This window comes from Schistocerca gregaria, chromosome 4 (assembly GCF_023897955.1).
Source record: "Schistocerca gregaria isolate iqSchGreg1 chromosome 4, iqSchGreg1.2, whole genome shotgun sequence".
Classification (NCBI taxonomy): domain Eukaryota; kingdom Metazoa; phylum Arthropoda; class Insecta; order Orthoptera; family Acrididae; genus Schistocerca; species Schistocerca gregaria.
The window spans coordinates 714,285,609-714,308,196 of record NC_064923.1 but is presented as its reverse complement, the minus strand read 5'-3'; the positions used below and the strand labels follow the sequence as shown (position 1 = coordinate 714,308,196).

The 22,588-nt window shown below is 39.2% G+C and overlaps 1 protein-coding gene across 1 annotated transcript in view; it reads left to right on the top strand.

Moving 5' to 3' along the window:
• Positions 1-22,053, top strand: part of LOC126266915 (mediator of RNA polymerase II transcription subunit 23) — a 174,781-nt gene extending 152,728 nt beyond the window's left edge. Inside the window, exons 22-23 of the mRNA XM_049971600.1 lie at positions 4,334-4,477; positions 21,190-22,053. Of these exons, the coding sequence (XP_049827557.1) occupies positions 4,334-4,472 (139 nt within the window). The 3' untranslated portion in view covers positions 4,473-4,477; positions 21,190-22,053. The remainder of the gene's footprint in view (positions 1-4,333; positions 4,478-21,189) is intronic.
• Positions 22,054-22,588: the final 535 nt, after the last annotated feature.

Genomic DNA, 22,588 nt, shown 5'->3' with positions numbered 1-22,588 from the left:
GAAAGTGTAAGTGACTTACTGGATTTATTTTGTGTTGCTCTTATGATGAGCTTAGGGCTTTGATAGAGCTCTGCCAACACATTGTATTTCAAGCAAGGGTCTTCAATTCTGCAAATATTTTCTCCTCCATCTAGTCCTATTCCTGCTCACTCTGCCACCATGATGTCCTTGGTCTCCCTTGTTTCCTTTCACCCTGTGGGTTCCAGAAGAAACATTGTCTCTCTAGTACATCCTGGCCTTTCCATGTGGTGCGTCCGAGGCAGCTCGACTTTCTGCTCTTGATTTGAATGGCGATAGCGTCTTCTCTTATTTGATTCCAGAAGGTCTTTGTTTGATAGCGCATTTGGTCGAAAGATTTTAAGAGTTTTCCAAAGACATCTCCTGAGAAAGACTTACAAACTCTTGGTGATGAAGTTCGCAACTGTATAGCAGCACTTTTTTCACACTTGTTCTAAATATTCAAAATTTAGTTGTTAAAGAAATCTCTGTGCCCCTCCATAATGGATGCAGCTGGATGAAGCCCCCATTTGCCTTTTGGATTCTTGCTCTGACATCAGCAGATGCTCCTTCATATTCAGTAACTACACTCCCCAGGTATGTGAGCTTGTTTACCATTTCAGTATCCTCATTATTGATTCTTAGCTTTCTCATATCTCTTGTATTGATTTTCATAATCTTCATCTTGGCGGCATCATGTTCAAGGTCCTGCAGCTTTCCTTCCATGTCAGCATGGTACTTTGATAGGAGGCAGGTTTTGGCAAACTAAAGATCTTCTGATCATGCCAGTCAATTCCCATAGTATCAATCTCTTCTTCTCCTCCAGCACTTTCATCACTTTATATAGCTCTAGTAAAAAGATAATTGGAGATAAAATACATTCTTGGCGAGCTCTAGACTTCACTGGGAAGGGCTCCATAACTTTACCCTTGTGGATGACTTGGCATGTGCAGTTATTGTAAGTCTCCCAATAATGTTTACAGTCGTCTCTGGTATCACATAATTTTTCAAAGATTTCCACATATGACTTCTTTTTATTGAGTCCAAGTCCTTATCAGAGTCTACAAAAGATTGTGTGAGGACTAGTGATGAATTCATTTGATTGTTCTATAATGACTCTAAGTTTATTTGATCTATGCAAGAAAAGTTACTTCTAAAACCAGCTTGCTCCTTTCTTATCTGCAGTTCGATGTTCATCTTGATTTTATCAAGGATTATTCGTACCATCACTTTGCTTGGAATCAAAAGAAAGGTGATTTCCCTCCAATTATGGCAATTTAACAAGGAGTCCTTCTCACCACTCCTTTGACATGCTCTCCTAGTTCCAGATGTTTATCAAGAGAGGGTGAAGAAGATCAGTGGTTGTGTCTTTGTCAGTGGTCAGAAGTGCTGGTGCAATGTTATTTGCTTCTGCGGCCTTTACATTCTTTAGCTGCTTGAATTGCTGTCTCAATCTCTTCTGTTGAAGATGGGTCTGAGGTAATCATATTTTCTACCATCTCAGGAGCACCTTCATCTTCGGGTTCTCTTTGATGTTCAGGCTCCTTCTCATCATCTCCATTCATCTTGAAAGTTGTGCATCATTGTTGGTGATGAGATATCATTGTTTGCTCCTTACAGGTTGATTGCGGGTGACTTTCTTTTCAGTGAGGGTCTTCCTGCAATCAGCCTTAACACACTTTGTCATCTCCATGTCTTCAGCTTTATATTCCTCCTGTAGTTTCATATTCTTGAGCCATGTCTTGCTACTGTTCAGCTTTAATTCTACTTCTCTTCGTTGCTCAACACAATTCCAGATTCGTTGTGACATCCATTCCTTTCTTCTTGGGTTCCAGAAACCAACAATTTTTCCAGCTCTGCCTTTACAACGGCTATATTCTTCTCCCAGCCTCCATTAATGCCCCCTTCATATGTTTGAAAGTCCTCAAACCAGTATCTTAGTTCTAGTTTGAACTCTTGGCTTCAATTATCATGTCCTTCGTGCCAAGTGTTGCCCATTGTCTGGCTGCTTATTTTAGTTTCTTTAATGTATTGATTTTAAACTTTTGCTGGTTATTAACCTACAACAGCTAGTTGCCATTGTGAGGCAATAAGTGTTACAAGTTGGAAGGGAATGTCATCTCTTACAGTTCCCTTTGTGTTGTTTGGTTATATTGCCTGTATTCTTTCACAATTTTGATAGTACTTGATTCATTGCTATGAAGCTCACAAAAGATTATCTTTATTTTGGTGTAGTTGGTGAAATAATACTCAGCAGCAATGAACTAAGAAAAGCCATTGTATAAGAACAGGCTGAAGGAGAGGCAAAGGGGCAGTGAAGGTGCTTGTTCCATGAATTTGTGCACTCATAGTGGAGCTTTCACGTATGTGTTCTCGTCACAGGAAATTAATTTGTCCACATTAGGGTAATTTGTTTGCATCTCTTTTGCAACTCTGTGTAATGTGTGTGCAAGCATGTTATACACACCATACCAAGGTAAATAATCTGAAGCCCCTTGGCTGCTTTAGCCATGTATGAAGCGCCGTCAGTAACAAGCAGCAAAACATAATCTCTGTTTACGCCTACGAGCCACAGTAGCTCCGTAGAGCTATCAAACAAAATGGCAATTGATGAGCTGTTTACTCACATTCCATCACACTTTAGGAGGAACATTTCTCCAGGCCTGTCAACTTTTAGATTAAACTACATTTGCAACATAACATGTACCCATATCAGTGGTTTCATCTCTGAACACCCGAACTTTTTGGTCAGCAACACTAATTCGTATGTTGTTGAGCACCTCCTCATAGCATATAGATAAACAGTTCTTTCTCAGTGATTTGTCTGGAACCGTAACTTTTGTGAACTACTCCAAGAACTGCCTGAAGTGTGGATTTTTCAGCTTCTCCAATGGGATGTTGCAATACACCGTCATCTCACATAAGTCCTTGAAGAATGACTACAAAGTTGAAGATGGACCCGTCGGCTCGAATAACAGTATTTGTCTCCTGTCATTTTCAGCACTTCTCTTCTAACAGCTACTGTATTTGACAGTATTATAGTGTTGTTGCACATTGCAGTGCCTTTTCTTCACTAATTTTTACTTCACATAGTTTTCAAAATAATATTTCCCCATCAATGCTTCTCTCCAAAATCACGAACATAACCTTGCAACTTCATGCTGTTGGAGCACTTCACTTTTGGTATGTTGAACCAGTCTGAGTTCATATTCAAATTGAATAGTATAACCGCATGTCTGGTATTTATTACATCACAAGTTTCCCTCGTGGTGTCGAGAGAGTTTTGTCAACCATGTGCAACTATGTCTTATGTCAGCGAATTGCCTAGTGTGTTACGCTGTTTGTCTATAGTCCTGATTCGTAAAGCTTTGTAGTAATTGGTGTGTTTATTTGTGTGACAATATCACCTGAAACATTTCATGTTTTTATTCTTGTGCCTTAAAGACATATATGCATTTTTGGCCAAAGTTGGCTGAAATATGATCTTTTATGGCAAAAGTTGTCCAAAATATGACCTGTAAAAAAAGCTATAAATATGGCTTCATATCCTCAATAAAAATACATTGTTCTACACTGCAGTACCTGGATTTGTGCATAAATTGTTGTAAAATTTATACTAAAGTTGAGGGAATATATGTGACTTACCATTAAAATGCAGGGCCTAATTATCACTACATCACTGGCAGCCAGCCTTTTCTGTGTTACATTCCTTCCTGTAACTAGTTCCTGTTGGTTATTACACTGTATTGTTTATTGTCTCTTGCTCATAGTATCAACTTTGGTGATCCACACATACCAGTACAGCATACTTTCCTATATGCTGACTACACTGCAGAAATCTACACTGTAGAGCCTCTGATACAACTTAGAAGCTGTAGCATTGAGTGGATAGCATCACAGATGTGGCTTCCACAGATATATTTCCAAATTCAGAAGTATCTTCCCCTTCTAACACTTCTTCAGAATTCACAGACCACATTGAGCTAGAAAGTGCTATCATTCAACAATGTGTTTTGTGTGTCATTATGTTGCAACACAAAGCAACAAGAAATCATTTACAATGAAGAACTCTGAAGACCTCTAAATATAACTCTCTGCAGTGGATAGTTTTGCTGTTTGCTGACTCTCCTCCAGCCCTGCAGCCAGTCTGTGGGAGTTTTAGTTTTATGTATCAATGGTTTCATAATATAGATTTCGCATACTTTTCTTTTTTGACTTTCATTTTACATAGCTATAAGAAACAGTGTTTATGATGTTTAAATGCATTGTGAATGCGAAACTTTTAATCATTATGTATTAATTTCAAATAGAGTTGATTTCCTTAGCAACAGCTCAGGTATCATATAAAGTACATGTTCGTTGGTGATACAATGAAGAATGAAGTAGAGTGTATTATTCGAAGATTGAGGCCTGCTCTTCAAATGCGACTCAGGTTCATTGCGCATTTAAATATAGAGGAAATAAATGCCTCTTGAGAAAGGTTTGTTATAACTAACAACAACATATAAATTATGAACCCCTCCCTCTCTCTCCCTCTCCCCCTCCCTCCCCCCTCCCTCCCTGCCTCCCTCTCCACCCCCCACCCCCCCATATATCTGTATACATTTTTAACTGTCGACAGCAATTTTGTGTATATTGTGTTAATAACTCAGTAATTTAAATTTTTTCATTTTGTATTACTGAGTTGCAGTATATGTTAGGACCACATTTATTCCATTTTGGGGTGTATCTTTGCACTCATTTCCTTCTATAATGACCTCATTTGATTTGTTGTCCTAAATAATTCATGTGTTTTAAAACATTTTTCACTCATCTTCACACAGAACACATGGTACAAAATAGCTATCAGACCACTATATGAAGAGTAAAGTTTAATACAACCATTCAAAAGCATTTCATTCCTCCTGTCTCTGCACACTCTTTCTTATCAAACAATGGTTTTATGAATGAACTCAGGCGCGAAATGAGAATGTCATGTAAAAGCAACAGTCTTTATTAGTGAACCAGAAAAATTTTATTGAACAAATTTACTACAATTCCATTAAGTAGACAGACATTACCATCTTGGTGCGTCATGTCTTATCTCCATGTGTGTATTACTTACTGCTAAAAAAGACATGTACATAGTGAAAGCATGTTGCAGGTATAGGTCGTCTCAAATCTTTCACAGCAGTAGTTCACTGTTTCAATGTATTTGATGGGAAGCTAAACTGTAATATACCTTCTGTCATCTTGGAATACTTGTGAAAGTCATACATTATATTTTTTCATATTCAGTAACATACATACCTTTGCCAAATATACCATAACTCTATAAATATTAGGTCTACAGTAGTATGGGATGTGAGGGTGACAGGTCAGTGCAACATCTTCTAGGTAAGCAAGCAAAGAGCAAATAATTCTAAAAACTACATACTTATGAAGTTATGAAACAACTATAATAATTAACATTATAACACTTTCCAGAATCATCCCAGTCACATTGGTGATAAAAAGAAAAAATAAACAATTTGGCCAAATTTGTGCAACCAATAGACAACACTTGCATACACATGAGCCATGAACATTATATCAGCAATTCATTTTTCCACTCTAACTGTGGATCATTAAATCTTGTGTATATTACTATTATTTTCTTTGATTTAATTTTTCCTCCAGCAACAGTAAACTTAGTGCTTGATAAATTAGTGGTGGCCTTAGACTTTTCAGTCACAAAATTAAAAGGTGTAAGTACACATTTTCTGTTCTTTTAAATGATATTATTCTAAAGAAAATATGGTGTTTCTCCTAAGTGATTATTTTACAAACACTGAGGAGCAACTACACTGTCTGACAAAAAAAGTGAAGGACACAGGAGAAGATTGAATGTCAGTGTAACTTCGTACATGTACGAACCATTGGCAGATCTGTAAGTAATTAGAATTCCAATTCTGTGGGCAGTTTCAGTGGCCACCAGGGAGCGTTAGTGTTGTTTGTATTTAGTGTTGTTACCAGGCCTGGTAGGGTATGTAAGGGGAGTGAAGGGGCCTGAACAGTGTGAGATGATGAGTGATCACTGTGAATGGTGCAAAGACACCACATAATAGTGTGAGGGAGAGTTATCAGCACCTGATAAAGCACAAAAAGGCCTCAATATAGGACTCCACTTGGTTAGCTGGCAATTTGTGCAATGTCCAGGTTTGTGGACCATCTGGGTGTTACAGTGGCATGATGGGAAATTGGGGGCAGGCATGCTTTTTGTCAAGGTTCTGGTTGACTCTGTCTGACCACCAGAAAGGTCAGTACCACACACCAAGCACATTGTAACCTGTTCAGATCTGCCTACCTGCAATATCTTCTGTCTTGCCACGCCATTGGTCAGAGAGTAGCAGCAACCAGACTAGGGAATTATCGTCCATTGCATAGGCAGCTATTAACACCACAACACAAACAGATGATTTTTGAGTGGCACCATGACCAGGAAGTGTTGTCTGCTGTTGGATGGTATCCCAATGTGTTCAGCAATGAACTGCAGTTCTACACTGCCCCAAATGACCATTTTCAGGAAGTGTGGTGGTGACCTGGAAAGAGGTCCCATTTTTCCAACATTTTAGAGAAGCACAGCAGTGTTACTCTTAGTGTCATGGTGTTGGAGCCATTGGGTATGAGTTCAGGTCACAGCTGTTAGTGATTGAGGGAATTCTGATGGCACAGTGGTATGTCACAGAATACTGTGTCCTCATATGTTGCATCACATGTGACCCTATCATTGTGCCATTTTTCAACATTCTATAAACTGCCAGTATGACATTGAGGTACTCCCATGGTCAGCAAGATCTCCAGATCTGTAGCCAACAGAAAATGTGGGACCAGCTCAGATGTCAGCTCCATCCTAGTGTCAGCATCCAGGACTGGTTGCAACAATTGTGGGCCAGCCTTTCCTCAGGAGAGCGTACAACGACCTTCTGACAACCTTGCCAACCGAGTGAGTGCATGGATTCAGGCCAGAGTGGTTGCAACATTTAACTGACAAGTGGGTTCATATTGCCAAATTCTTTGTAAATTTGACTCTGTTTTTAATGTCGTAACATATCCTTTCAGCCTGTGAAGTTGCAGTTGTTTTTCCTCCTCTTCTGGGTGCTTCAGATCCCTCCCCCCCCCCCCCTCAACATTGTATATTATTGAATCATACATTGTGGAACAAAGCAAAGAAAATTATATTATATGTGTTACACTACATCATCTGGATATGAGCATTCCTCTTTCTTCTGCCCCTGGTCGTTGGTGGACTGGCATGACTTCAACTAATGGTACCCTCTAGTCCACAATTTTCTGTTTAAAGATATTTGTGTCCAGTGCTTTTGTTCTGTTACCCTACTCAACTTTCAATCTGTAGCCCCAATGTCATGGCCTGTGACCTGTAGATTTACTTTGGAGTTCCTTAACTTGTGTGATGTTGTTTTTATCAGCCTGGTCCTGTTCATTTGTGTTGCAAGACCAAAAGAGATTGTGTTCTTCCTCCTGACAGAGTAATTTGTCTGACTTTGTTACTCCATTAGCCAGTTTTCCTAAGCCCTCATTCACCTTTTTCTTAACAGATCATTAGACCTCTCTTCTGTTCCTTTATTTGAGCTTGACAGTTTTTTGATGTTGTACATCAAGTTCAGTATCTTGATTTATATGCTGCCTTCAATTGCACAAGGGTTTTGTAGTGGCTTAGAGTATGTAGAAAAAGTAGGTTTTTTTTAGAAGTTGGGTTCCTGTCATTGTAGCAGTACTTTAACACTACTTCATTTTGTATTATGACAAAATGACTGGCCAGTGTTTACATTCAGGTGGCAAAATTCTGGTACTGCTGATAGACACATTTAAAAGTGTAGGAACTAATCATAGCCTCTAGAACAATATTCCTTTCTCAGGAAGAAAAAGAAGTAGTATGGGAAGATGATATAAAGGAGTGACAGGTTACTCAGATCCAGGATGGGAGAGACTTACATGTTGTGAGGATGAGGGAAAACAAAGATGAAGGGGAAGGTGTCAGAGTATACTGATAAGCACTGTGCCAGCTTCAATCCAAGTATGATATACAACTAGAGAGAGAAGCAAAATGTAGATAGGGAAGAGAAATGAACAAATGAATAGAGGAATTAAAAATTAAAAAGAGATCATAAACAAACAAAGAGAAGGAGAGGGGAAGGGGATAGAGTAAGGAGGCTGGGTGTATTGTTGGGATCATTACATTCAATGTCACCCAAAATAACAAAATCGTGTTGCCCTCATGTCAGAGATGTTTGTGAAAATTTGGTGTAAGATAGTACAGTATGAAAGACAGTTAAAATATTTTTTCTGCAAAGAGGTCCATTGTGGGCTGTAATTATTGTGGGCAGCAGAACTTGGTATACATTCTAATGCGTTAAAGTGGAACCAGTTTACATTGGGGAAAAAGTTCCAGTTTTGGTCACTAGGTGCAAATCCGGTGTTGTAAATGCAAGAAAGATGTTTAGAAATGTTTCCATATGTAATGGAGTAGGAATGGGACATGGGCAGAAAAGGTCAAACAAGTGAGAAAGGCATAAAATTGATTTTATTATTAACTACCAGTTGCACAATTTGTTCAATATGAGCACCAGAGACGTCAATGATATGCTGCATCTGTATGATGACGTGGTCAGCAGTTGCTCGCAGCAGTTCTGGTGTAATCTGAGCAACTGTGTTCCTGTTGACTGGCCTTCAGATCGGGGAGAGACCCAATGTGTCCATGGTAAATTCATCACTTTAGATATCCCATGAGCCGAAAACCATGTGGACTCAGATCAGGTGATCTTGCAGGCCATGCGTCTGGAAGGCCTCTGGGGATAACATGTTTGTGGAAGGTTGCATTAAGCAGACCCTTTCACTGTGTGAGTGGGATGAGGTGTTGCCTCATCTTGCATGAAAACAATTGTTTCCACACAGTTATGCACTTTAAAAGCAAGTATCACATGCTGTACAAGGAGATCTCAATAATGCATAGGCATCACATTGTACATGACAGATGGTCGGGGTGTATTCTCTTTAAAGAAGTCTGGAATGAGAATAAAGGTGCTTGTGAATCCACACCACACAGTCACATACAGCGAGTGCAGTGGGTCCTCATGCACAACATATGGTTTAACAGTATCCCAAATTTGGCAGTTCTGTGCATTCTGTGCACCCTGTAGTGTAAAATGTGCCTCATCACTCCGTAGAATATTTCCCGATACATCTCATCAACTTCGATCTGTGCGAGAAACCAAAGAGCAAATTCTGAACACTGCTGTGGTTGATTAGCTTTCAGTTGCTGCACCATTTGGATCTCGTACGGATACCAATGTAAAATAGGCCACAGAACTTTCCATACTGTTGACCACATGATGGAGACTGCTCATGACACTGCACAAGCACCAGTACTACCCAGGATATGTGCTGCATGGTCAGTTACAGCAATAGCAACCTTGTCAGTAGCTTCCACCGGAATAGGACACCTTCCTCTTCCAGGTACCACACCAAGCGCACTTGTATTTTAAATTTCATTATCACCTTCTTTAAACCATTTAATGACACCTGATCTTTCCTCACACCTTTCAGCCGGGGATACAGTCTCAATGCAGCACTGTACAGGGGGTAGGCAAAATAATGTGAACAGTGGTAGTAATGGGATGGTTGTGGTTGACGGTCAAAAACGCGGGTAAGGCACGTGTTGTGCTGGACTGTGCATGTTCAATACAGACTAGGCATCAGTGCAGTTCGTTTACAAGTTGTGCACACTTCTTATTGCATTCAGAGGCCAAGGCCGATGTTGCAGTGAAAGACATAACAGAGTTCCAAAGAGGGCAGAGTGTGGGGGCCTGATTAGCTGGAGCATCAGTACCCAAGTCAACCAGTTCATTGAATGTTTCAAGAGCAACTGTTTCAACAGTCACAACAGCCTACACAAAACATGGAAAGGCATCATCGTGTAAACATAATAGTGGGCAAAAATCAAAACTAAATGACAGAGATCGTCTTACGCTAACACTAATTGTTTTAAAACAACACAAAACTACAGCGGCTAAAGTGACTGCAGAGCTCGATAGCCATCTTCAAGACCCATATCTATCTACACTCTGTCTGACAAGGACTCCATAAAGTGAATATCCGTGGACGAGCTGCTGTACCGAAACCACTCGTGACAACAACCAATGCAAAGAAGCATAAAACATGGTGTCGGGAGCATAAATCCAGGATGGCTGATCATTGGAAACACTTCATATGGTCGGACAAGTCAACGTTTTTGTAATTTCCAACATCAGGCCAGGTTTACATCTGGAGAAAGCCAAAAGAAGCTTACAATCCTGATTGCTTGATTCCAAGGGTTAAGCATGGAGGTGGAAGTGTGATGGTGTGGGCAGCCATATTATGGTATTCTGCTGGCACCATCATTACTCTCAAAGGTCATGTTACAGGTTACAGTCAATGATTATGTGATCATTTTAGGCGATCAGGTGCACCCTATGATTCAAATGTTGTTCGCCCACAATGATGCTGTAGTCCAGGACGATAATGTACCCATTCACACAGTCCGGACATACAATCGAGGCATGAGGAATGTGCAACTGATTTGATCAAACCCTTGTGTACAGTATTGGAGGGCAGACTCCAGAGCAGATTTCCGTCTCCCTCATCACTATAGGAGTTAGAAGAGATTCTGATCGAAGAGTGGCGTAACATTCCACTGGAGACTATACCATCATTGTATGCCAAAGCAGCTGTATTACAGGTAAATGGGGGTCTAACCCCTTATTAATAGACCATTCCTAAGTAAGAGCAGGTGTTGACATTATTTTGCCTTTCCCTGTAATTGCTGCCATTCACATAAAACAGTTTCACTAACAGCACACAGTCTCTCTTTTCCTGGTATTCTGTTCACTCATGTTCATGGCTTATCAAAAGGCAGCATGGATGTCATACTGCTATACAAAAAGTCTACAACACCAGATTTCCACCTTGTGACCAAAATTGGAATTAATTTTTTTCCAGCATAAATCAGTTCCACTTCATGCATTAGCATATCTAGCAAGTTTTGCTTCCATACAATAATTACAGCCCACTCTGGACCTGTGTCAGTAGCTACACTTTCATTGTACTGATCAGCTTAGTATATAAAGCAGAGTGTACGTGTGTATATTCAGGATCTCCTCCCAAACCCCTAGATTGATTTCAACCAAATTAGGCACAGAAAGAACAGGCCTCTTATGTATCAGTACTCCTAGTTCCAGTAGGAGCTGAATAGTATCAGCCTGCCTTACTGCCTTACTTCACAGTGCGTCCTACACCTTTGGTGCAGAAAACAGTTTCCTAGACCCGTGGTCTAGAGGTAGCGTCTTTGATTCATAATCAAAACGTCTTCGGTCCTGGGTTCGATCCCCGCCACTGCCTAAATTTTGATAAAGAATCAACATTGGCGGCCGAAGACTTCCGGCATAAGAAGTCAGCCTCATTCTGCCTATGGCCTTGTCAAAGAGGGCGGAGGACCGGATAGAGGTTCAGGGCACTCTCTTGTCCTAGGGGTGGGAAATTGTCCCTAAAGGCGGAAGAATCAGCAATGATCAACGACATGAGGATGCACAAGGCAATGGAAACCACTGCATTAAAGACACGTAAAGTGTATCCACAGGACATGTGGCCTGTAGTTGAAGAAGTGTCATGATGATCTCTCCATTGGCAAAAGGTTCCGGAATAGTCCCCCATTCGGATCTCCGGGAGGAGACTGCCAAGGGGGAGGTTACCATGAGAAAAAGATTGAATAATCAACGAAAGGATAATGTTCTACGAGTCGGAGCGTGAAATGTCAGAAGCTTGAACGTGGTGGGGAAACTAGAAAATCTGAAAAGGGAAATGCAAAGGCTCAATATAGATATAGTAGGAGTCAGGGAAGTGAAGTGGAAGGAAGACAAGGATTTCTGGTCAGATGAGTATCGGGTAATATCAACAGCAGCAGAAAATGGTATAACAGGTGTAGGATTCGTTATGAATAGGAAGGTAGGGCAGAGGGTGTGTTGCTGTGAACAGTTCAGTGACCTGGTTGTTCTAATCAGAATCGACAGCAGACCAACACCGACAACGATAGTTCAGGTATACATGCCGATGTCGCAAGCTGAAGATGAACAGATAGAGACAGTGTATGAGGATATTGAAAGGGTAATGCAATATGTAAAGGGGGACGAAAATCTAATAGTCCGGGCGACTGGAATGCAGTTGTAGGGGAAGGAGTAGAAGAAAAGGTTACAGGAGTATATGGACTTGGGACAAGGAATGAAAGAGGAGAAAGACTAATTGAGTTCTGTAACAGGTTTCAGCTAGTAATAGCAGATACCCTGTTCAAGAATCACAAGAGGAGGAGGTATACTTGGAAAAGGCCGGGACATACGGGAAGATTTCAATTAGATTACATCATGGTCAGACAGGGATTCTGAAATTAGATACTGGATTGTAAGGCGTACCCAGGAGCAGATATAGACTCAGATCACAATATAGTAGTGATGAAGAGTAGGCTGAAGTTCAAGACATTAGTCAGGAAGAATCAATACGCAAAGAAGTGGGATATGGAAGTTCTAAGGAATGACGAGATACGTTTGAAGTTCTCTAACGCTATAGATACAACAATGAGGAATAGCACAGAAGGCAGCACAGTTGAAGAGGAATGGACATCTCTAAGAAGGGCCATCACAGAAGTTGGGAAGGAAAATATAGGTACAAAGAAGGTAGCTGCGAAGAAACCATGGGTAACAGAAGAAATACTTCAATTGATTGATGAAAGGAGGAAGTACAAACATGTTCCGGGAAAATCAGGAATACAGAAATACAAGTCGCTGAGGAATGAAATAAACAGGAAGTGCAGGGAAGCTAGACGAAATGGCTGCAGGAAAAATGTGAAGACATCGAAAAAGATACGATTGTTGGAAGGACAGACTCAGCATACAGGAAAGTCAAAACAACCTTTGGTGACATTAAAAGCAACGGTGGTAACATTAAGAGTGCAACGGGAATTCCACTGTTAAATGCAGAGGAGAGAGCAGATAGATGGAAAGAATACATTGAAAGCCTCTATGAGGGTGAAGATTTGTCTGATGTGATAGAAGAAGAAACAGGAGTCGATTTAGAAGAGATAGGGGATCCAGTATTAGAATCGGAATTTCAAAGAGCTTTGGATGACTTATGGTCAAATAAGGCAGAAGGGATAGATAACATTCCATCAGAATTTCTAAAATCATTAGGAGAAGTGGCAACAAAACGACTATTCACGTTGGCGTGTAGAATATATGAGTCTGGCGACATACCATCTGACTTTCGGAAAAGCATCATCCACACAATTCCGAAGACGGCAAGAGCTGATAAGTGCGAGAATTATCGCACAATCAGCTTAACAGCTCATGCATTGAAACTGCTTACAAGAATAATATACAGAAGAATGGAAAAGAAAATTGAGAATGCGGTAGGTGACGATCAGTTTGGCTTTAGGAAAAGTAAAGGCACGAGAGAGGCAATTCTGACGTTACGGCTAATAATGGAAGCAAGGCTAAAGAAAAATCAAGACACGTTCATAGGATTTGCCGACCTGGAAAAAACGTTCGACAATATAAAATGGTGCAAGCTGTTCGAGATTCTGAAAAAAGTTGGGGTAAGCTATAGGGAGAGATGGGTCATATACAATATGTACAAGAGCCAAGAGGGAATAATAAGAGTGGACGATCAAGTGCTCGTATTAAGAAGGGTGTAAGACAAGGCTGTAGCTTTTCGCCCCTACTCTTCAATCTGTACATCGAGGGAGCAATGATGGAAATAAAAGAAAGGTTCAGGAATGGAATTAAAATACAAGGTGAAAGGATATCAATGATACGATTCGCTGATGACATTGCTATCCTGAGTGAAAGTGAAGAAGAATTAAATGATGTGCTGAACGGAATGAATAGTCTAATGAGTACACAGTATGGTTTGAGAGTAAATCGGAGAAAGACGAAGGTAATGAGAAGTAGTAGAAATGAGAACAGCGAGAAACTTAATATCAGGATTGATGGTCACGAAGTCAATAAAGTTAAGGAATTCTGCTACCTAGGCAGTAAAATAACCAATGACGGACGGAGCAAGGAGGACATCAAAAGCAGACTCGCTATGGCAAAAAAGGCATTTCTGGCCAAGAGAAGTCTACTAATATCAAATACCGGTCTTAATTTGAGGAAGAAATTTCTGAGGATGTGTGTCTGGAGTACACCATTGTATGGTAGTGAAACATGGACTGTGGGAAAACCGGAAGAGAAGAGAATCGAAGCATTTGAGATGTGGTGCTATAGACGAATGTTGAAAATTAGGTGGACTGATAAAGTAAGGAACGAGGAGGTTCTACGCAGAATCGGAGAGGAAAAGAATATGTGGAAAACACTGATAAGGAGAAGGGACAGGATGATAGGAAATTTGCTAAGACACGAGGGAATGACTTCCATGGTACTAGAGGGAGCTGTGGAGGGCAAGAACTGTAGAGGAAGACAGAGATTGGAATACGTCAAGCAAATAATTGAGGACGTAGGTTGCAAGTGCTACACTGAGATGAAGAGGTTAGCACAGGAAAGGAATTCGTTGCGAGCCGCATCAAACCAGTCAGTAGACTGATGACACAAAAAAGCAGCCCCTTCCATGTCAGTCTCCCAGCCCTTTCCATATAGTCTGGAGGGAGGAACTGAGAGAGGGGTAGGAGGAAACCATATAGTCTGGACATGGAGGAGGGAGGAACTGAGAGAGGGGTAGGAGGAAATGAATAGGGAAAAGAGGGAGAAGGAGGCACACAGAGCATGATAGAGGAGGAGCAGTACCTCGACACAGAGGGGAGGGAAGAAGAGATGGACAAGGAGGGAGGAGGAGATGGACAGAGAGGGGTGCAGGAGGAAATGGATGGAGATGGAGGAAGAAGGAGGTGAGCAGAGAGCGGGCAGAGAGGCATGGATCAGAGGGAACCTAGATGATGGTAATGATGATGATATTTTGTTTATGGGGTTATCAGAGCCCGTACAAATTCCCAATCTTTACTCAGTCCAATCTCAACACTTTCATGAATGATGATGATATGATGAGGCCAACACAAACACCTATTCACCGGTCGGAGAAAATCCCCAATCCAGCCAGGATCCATGATCCAGAGACAGCAATGCTAGCCACTAGACCATGAGCTGCAGACCTAGGTTGTGATAGGTCTGAGGAAGGGAATCAAGAAGGAGTTGCACGGAGGGAAAAGAAGAGGGTTTAAATAGAGAAGGGGAGAGAAAGAGATGGTGAGATAGAGCGAGAGGAGAAGTGGTACAAGAGAGGAGGAGGAGATGTGAAAAATATGTGTTGAACGTTTATGCAGGCCAGGCCATGAGTAAAAGGCTAGTTCAATAGATTAATATTTAACACATATCATTCTAAATCAGGCTACTGCACCTATATGTTAAGATGAAAAAAACTACATGTTGAAACTAAAATAAAACATCTGCCTTTGATCCATCACAGTGTTTAACATGTGTTAGGAGCAGGCAAAGTCATTAAAATAAGGAATCCAGCAAACATCAGCATGAAGCGGCCACGAAAAAACTAAGGAAAGTTCACTTGGTCTCATCCATTAAATCTTTGCATCTCCAGAATTTTTCCAAGCCTCCATTGATTATCGCAGATAGCTGTAATGAACATTTCTTCTTTAATGCTGATAGAGGGTTTCTTTCAAAGCCTATGTTGAACGTGTTTGACTTTAGCAGTTGATGAAACACACTTTATCAGCAACCTGCTTTCATTCAGTAGTTTGTAAAGATGATTAACTCTTCTCTCGATGGTAAACCAGTTTCACATAGTTTTTGTAGTACATTTGTGAATTTCGTTATTTCTTCTGCCATAACATAAAATGTTTAAATTTCTGGAGCGTGAGTTTTGGCAGATGTAAAAAGATCTTTTTGACTTAAAATGTGGTTGTCATATGCACACAGTAAACTTGCTCTTGTTGCTGAACTTTTGGCAATATCACCAACCCCATCACATGCATTTTTTCATAACTAGTTAAAAATCACATTTTTGTACTCCATGGTCTTGTTTGTGATGACATGATTTACAAAGTTCTGGAAGTTTTTATATTGTGCAGAACTGCCATCAACAAAGTAAGCAACATGTGGGATGTGTGATATTTGTTCCAGCATAAAGGTGAAAGCGGTTTTCTGGAAAACAGAATGTGTTTGTATCATGCTGCGAACAATCACTTATCCAACACTAGTACATTGACTTAATGCATTCCTCTGTTTTGTAGTACACACTACTGCTAGTGAAATTCTTGTGCAGAATCCTGAGTAGTTTTGCACAAAATACTCTACATTGATGCATAGCATGTCAGGGAGTGTTTCTGTGCATGGTTTGAAGTAGTGAGCCTAATATTTTGATACATAATGATGTGTCGAGCTTTGAAATTTTTGGCAGAGATACTCAGCAAATTCATTGCTCAAAAATAACATTTTTAGAATCTTGTAAGAATTAATTATGCAGTTGATATTCTCCAGGACACTGAGAACAGTGATGCAGCAGTCAATCCTCATTTTACAGATACAAAACAGGTTTGTGTAAAAGTTCAGTGTACGATTCTTTTACATGTACAGTGCACATTATCAGTTTTTCATTTTGGCGATAAATGCATTACGTATGTTTTGCATACAATGGCTGTTTTCTTTTGGGCATAGTTCACAAAACTTTGTAATAACAGTTTTGTTATAAGGAAATTTTCTTTGAAGAATAAGCACACATTTTCAGTTTACACAAAATGAGCCATTTTGTCTTGTACATTCTTTTGCCATTTTATGAATGGACAGATAGACAATCTCTTTTATTAGCAGAAATTGGACTTATCATCATCATTACACAAGGGCATGCTGAAAAGTAATGCCTCTGATTTGTGTGTATGTGTGTGTGAAAACTCTTAAATAAAACAGACTTCATTAATATCCCACCCACAGCTTTATTCTTCGTATCTACATATTTGTTTCTCAACATAGCCACTTTCGTGATGAACACATTTATTCCAATGAGAGAGAGATCAGTTTGTTGATACTGTCACTGTAGAAAGTTTGACTTTGTTGACAGAGCCACAGCCTCATCTCTGCTTGCACCGCTTCATCGCTATCAAAGTGAAGCCCTTGAAGTTGTTCTTTAAGTTTTGGAAACAGATGAAAATCAGTTGGGGCTAGTCGGGACTATGGAGGATGATCAGTGACAGTGAAACCAAGGTGTTGGATTGTTGTGGATGTCGCAGTGTTCATGTCTGGCATTGTCTTGCAAAAGAAGAGGGCGTTCCATGTGTGGATGATCTTGTGAAATTCATGCTTTCAGTTTTCGGAAGGTTTCACGTACACCAGCATTGTTAAGTTAGACACTACAATTTGGAACCCTCCAGCGGCAGAGGGTACAACTTGTGTCAGCAGACTGAGAAAGTCAACTGAGTAATATGCATTGCATGCAATACGCCAACCAATACGAAGGACAGAATAAAAAAATCGTCACTAGTACTTTTCAGCATGCCCTCATATTAAAAAAAAAAGGTCTGAACATGCGTTAGCACACTTTCATCTGTTCTACTTCTCATTTTATAGCTTCCTTTTGACAAAATACCTCATTCTTTGATTTCCTTACCATGTATTCAGTAGTGTTAAAAATGTTTTTTTTTTTTTTTTTTTTTTTTTTTTTTTTTTTTTTTTTTTTTTTTTTTTTTTTTTTTTTTTTGTTGCCCCATGGAGTTAGTGCTAAGATAAGTATTTGCAGTTTTTATGTAACACAACTACTCGTAAATTTATCAAGAAGTTTTTTGCATTAAACTGTTAGTCTGTGTATGCAGCACTGCCATGTGACAGATACATTTTGCACTGGTACACAAATCACTTCTGATGCTGCTATCTGGAATTTTAATGCTAACCAATGAGGCTTGGATGAAATTATTCTGGGTGCCTACCTAGTATTCTTTTGGTAACTGTAAGTATTTTGGGTTTATCTGGTGTATATTCTGGATCTTCAGCTTCACATTCATCCATCCCTGGTTAACTATATAATGTAGAAGATAAAATGGCCGTATAGCATGTTATACAATGTCTAGTACCTGGGATAAATCCAAAACTTTTATACTTCCTTACCATGATTACAGAAATAATTTTCAAAGCTTCCATAACACTCTTTTTACGGTGCTTATAAAGGGTCACAGCAAATTCTTTGTCTATCTTCAAATGTTTCCAAATAGTGCCTGTCACTATTTTCACAGGTACGTCTTAGTTTCAGTAATTCAGTATCATCTTGATTCAATCTCTTTTGTACTACTACTACTATCCTTCTGATACACTTCTGCTGCCACAAAACCTATTTTCCACAATGATTTCTAAACCAAGCGTATATGTTGCAGAAAAGAAATGGATGATTTACACATTTTCTGACACTCTAATCAGTCAAATGTGTATTATGAAGAATCTGTAAGCAGAAACAAGAAAGAGTTAATAACTATTTTATGTGATTTCTAACACTTGTTTTAGGGAAGAAATAAGATTTAAATCTGACATAGCGAAAATCTCTGTGTAGCATGCTTAGAATAAAACTGTTGCCAATTCACAGCTCCCAGACTTCCACTATTAGTTAAAACTTGTGTATTACTTTAAAGTAACATATCAGACAGAAGGTATTGCTGCTTAGCCATTTGAAGCAACGAGCACTACAGCTTTATTGAAAAAGTATCATATTTAGCAAAAAAGGAAATGCGCCCTTTTGATTTTATGTTGGAAAATACGATAATAGGTGTTATTTGAGGCAACATCCACAGTGGAGATGTCTTTCATTACAAATTTGTAAATATTTGATGCATAATTCCAGCATTTTAATAAGTTTATGTTATAGTTGATTCTTTTAGCTTTCCAAAAGACATCAAATTGAATAAAATTGATTCATAAATAAAAATTTTGTAGTGGTTACAAACTTATAAGCCACCTAGACTCGCAATGTGAGTTTGTAAAAAAAACTCATATTCCAGACTGGCCTCTTACTGCAGTTTCAATCAAAAAATTCTGGAAAAGTTACTTTAACCCTCTTGCATTATGTGCATGGGTGCATGTGCCAGACTTAACAGCTGGAAAAATTGTAAGAGTGACAATCCTGGGATAGGGATGCCAGGAAATGTCATATTGTTTGACAAGGATGATACGGATATTAGGTTGGTGGTTGATATGGAGAGAACATATCAGGGAAAGATCTCAATTCAGGGCTTTACATGAGAGAATCATACCACTGGCAGTAAAGTATTGAGGCTTTAGGTGGCTGACCTGCACCATGTGACATTGGGGGGGGGGGGGGGGGGGGGTTGCTTCTAAATATTTTAGAAGTGGTTGCATCGTTTATGCTTTGCAGTAACAGCCAGGTGCAAGACATATAACATATTTTGAAATGCCCTGCTTATCTATTCCAGTGCGCTCTTGCCAGTGATTTAGCACAGGGACTGACTACAAATTGTAAAGTGTTAATGATTTCTGAACACAAAACAGATAGGTGGACTGATGTTTGAAATTTGCCAGACATTCATTTGTAAACAAAACAGTATTCATGGATTAGGACTCAGGCCTTTACTGGTTAGCCGACGGCTGCCTACAAGGCAGTACAAGGACCGATATGTCATTGGGGGACATGTGATCAGCATGTCACCAATCCCTTCAGATATTATTGCCAGATTGCCAATCGATGGATCGTGATGGTGTTGATGCTTCCATATTCAAGCAGCTCCTCATTTTGCCTCAAGGGACTGATCGGAACCCATTCTGGACTTACCTACATTCACTTGTATGAAAATATTCTCATGGTTGCCTACTTTTGTGTATATGTGAATGCACGCACGCACACACACACACACACACACACACACACACACACACACCACAACAGTAGTTCTTTATGGAACTAATTGCCAGAAACTCAGTGTAATAACAATCACAGTATCAGCTAGTACCAGCATGGTAATATTTTAGTTCCATAATAATGACTTATGAACTGAAGTAATTAGCCAGTGGTGGTATAATGATGTCACAAAGGAAGGTTTATATAAGTTATAACTATTGGAAAATAAATTTCATCAATTCAGACATATGAATTATAGCAGCAAAAAAATGAATGTTTATAGAACAATTCTTGAAAGTATAAAATATCATTATAAAATATCAGGCTTTTCCCCCACTGTCTCCAAATAATAATGCTGGTAGTAAATTACCTATATGTTTAAAAGTGTATTTAAGGACCATAGATTCTGCAAAAACTTATATAAGCATGTGGTAATGAACTTAGAGTCTATGTAAAGAGCATGCTTTGAACAAATTAAAATCTTTTGTATGTTATATTTTATTAAAGTAAATGGTTCTGGATAGTAAATATGAGCTGTAAATAATATTTAATTTGGTGAAGATAAAACCTGATAATTTATTGAATGTAGGCAAAACCTGCTAATTTATTGAACGTGATGAATTTAATGCTTTCAGTAATTGAACAGTTATTGTATCTATGATTTTTTAAATTAATTTAAGTTATATCCTAATGTCCATAAATGAGCAAGCTTGTTTCACATGATAAGGCATGAAAAGTTAAATATCTGAGAACCAAAGAATGTCTATTAGGATGTACTATAAAATCTTCATATTCAGTTCCTTGTTCCTTCTAGCACTTCTGCAATCACTTTCTCAGGGTAGGCTTTGCAGTTTTTCAGTTTGCACCATTGTTGCCCCCCCCCCCCCCCCCCCCCCACACACACACACACACACACATATCCGCTGCTCGTGGTCATGGAGTAGCGTTCTCGCTTCACACGCCTGGGTTCAATTCCCGGCGGGGTCAGGGATTTTCTCTGCCTCGTGATGACTGGGTGTTGTGTGATGTCCTTAGGTTAGTTGGGTTTAAGTGGTTCTAAGTTCTAGGGGACTGATGACCATAGATGTTAAGTCCCACAGTGCTCAGAGCCATTTGAACCACACACACACACACACACACACACACACACACACACACCTCCTCTCCCCATCCCTTTCCATCCAGAATGTAAACTGTAATATCAGTTCCACTACTTCCTCATTTTACTAAAAATTTCTTGTAAATTTAGTGTGTGTGTTTCTGTTTATATTGTTTTCTTGTTTACTTTTACAGTCTGCATCCTGCTGCTCCACCACCCACCCACTCTGTAGGGGCAGCAGGATCATCAGTTTCTGTCGGTACTGATGTGTGTATGTGAAACACACAACAGAAAACTGAAGCACTCTTGCATGTCAAAAGTAGTGCAAATGCTTTCAGGCCAGAAGTACAAACCTCAGAAAATGTTTAATATATAATACAAAATGAGAAATGATGTGTACAAATAAATAAATTAAGTTCAGTAACAATTTGCCAAAGCATGACAACTCGAACTCTTCTGATTAAATGAACCCCAGGAAATGACTGTCAAGGAAGGTGCTATGTAAAATAGTTTCTTCTTCTATAAATGTTGTCATGTTTACAACAAATGAAACTTGTTATATCTGTAAGTCATGCATAAAAACATGTTATAAATACCGAAAGTTGTTTAAAACAACTTTGCAAAATGAGTGTCAAGGTTACCGTTGATGGTACCAACTGAAATGTGGCAGCAATGGTGAAAATATGCATCTTCATTACATTCCATTCATAAATTATTTTATGGTCATCATCATTTTATCCATGTTTTTATGCCAGTCAGTAGCTTATCATTGTGGATCAAGATAGCTGAAACGAATCATTGTAAAGAGTGATGGTGCTACAGTATACCTTAAAAAAATAATATATGTACAGATTGATACAACACAGTAATGTAAAATCTCAGTCAGAATATGAAGAGCAGTATGAGAAGAAAATAGCCACTCACAGTTCAAGGAAGTGTTGTGAAATTGACAGACTCCCAAGTGACTCTCTTTTCTCATATTGTACTTTGACTGGATGCACATACTTACTTCTGTATGAAATTTATACCTGACAAATATTGTGAATAAATTTTTTTTTTAATATTTGTGTTTGTATTTATTTATTGTTTAATTCAGAAATAACACATGACCTGTGAAGCAGGTATTGGCAGATTTTATGGAATTGAACAATATCATCACAAGAATTCACAAATTCTTCAGTTATTGCTCTAAAACAGTCTATAGTTGCCACACAGTACCATGTAAAATACTATTTGCACATTTCTGCTTGGCAGCTCGACTCCTTAGCTCTCAACCAGCAAAAACTGAAGTACTCCAGGCCAGTACTGTTTGTTCACCAAGTTCTGTCAACCTTTGCAATTAAGCAACACTGTAGTGCAATATAGCTGTTGGTGAATATTATGTTTCATTTCATTGTGTTTTTTATGCCATGTATAAATTGCGTAGTTTTGAAAATTTTTAGTATTGGCTTTTGGTGTTCATTATGTGCAGTATGGTGTTCCGCTGCTTCTCTATCGTGGTAGTGACTGGATAGATAAAGTCTACTCATGAGCTACGGTTTTCATTTATCCAGTTTCGCTCACCAGGTTATATCTTCTCACTCTCCAATATCT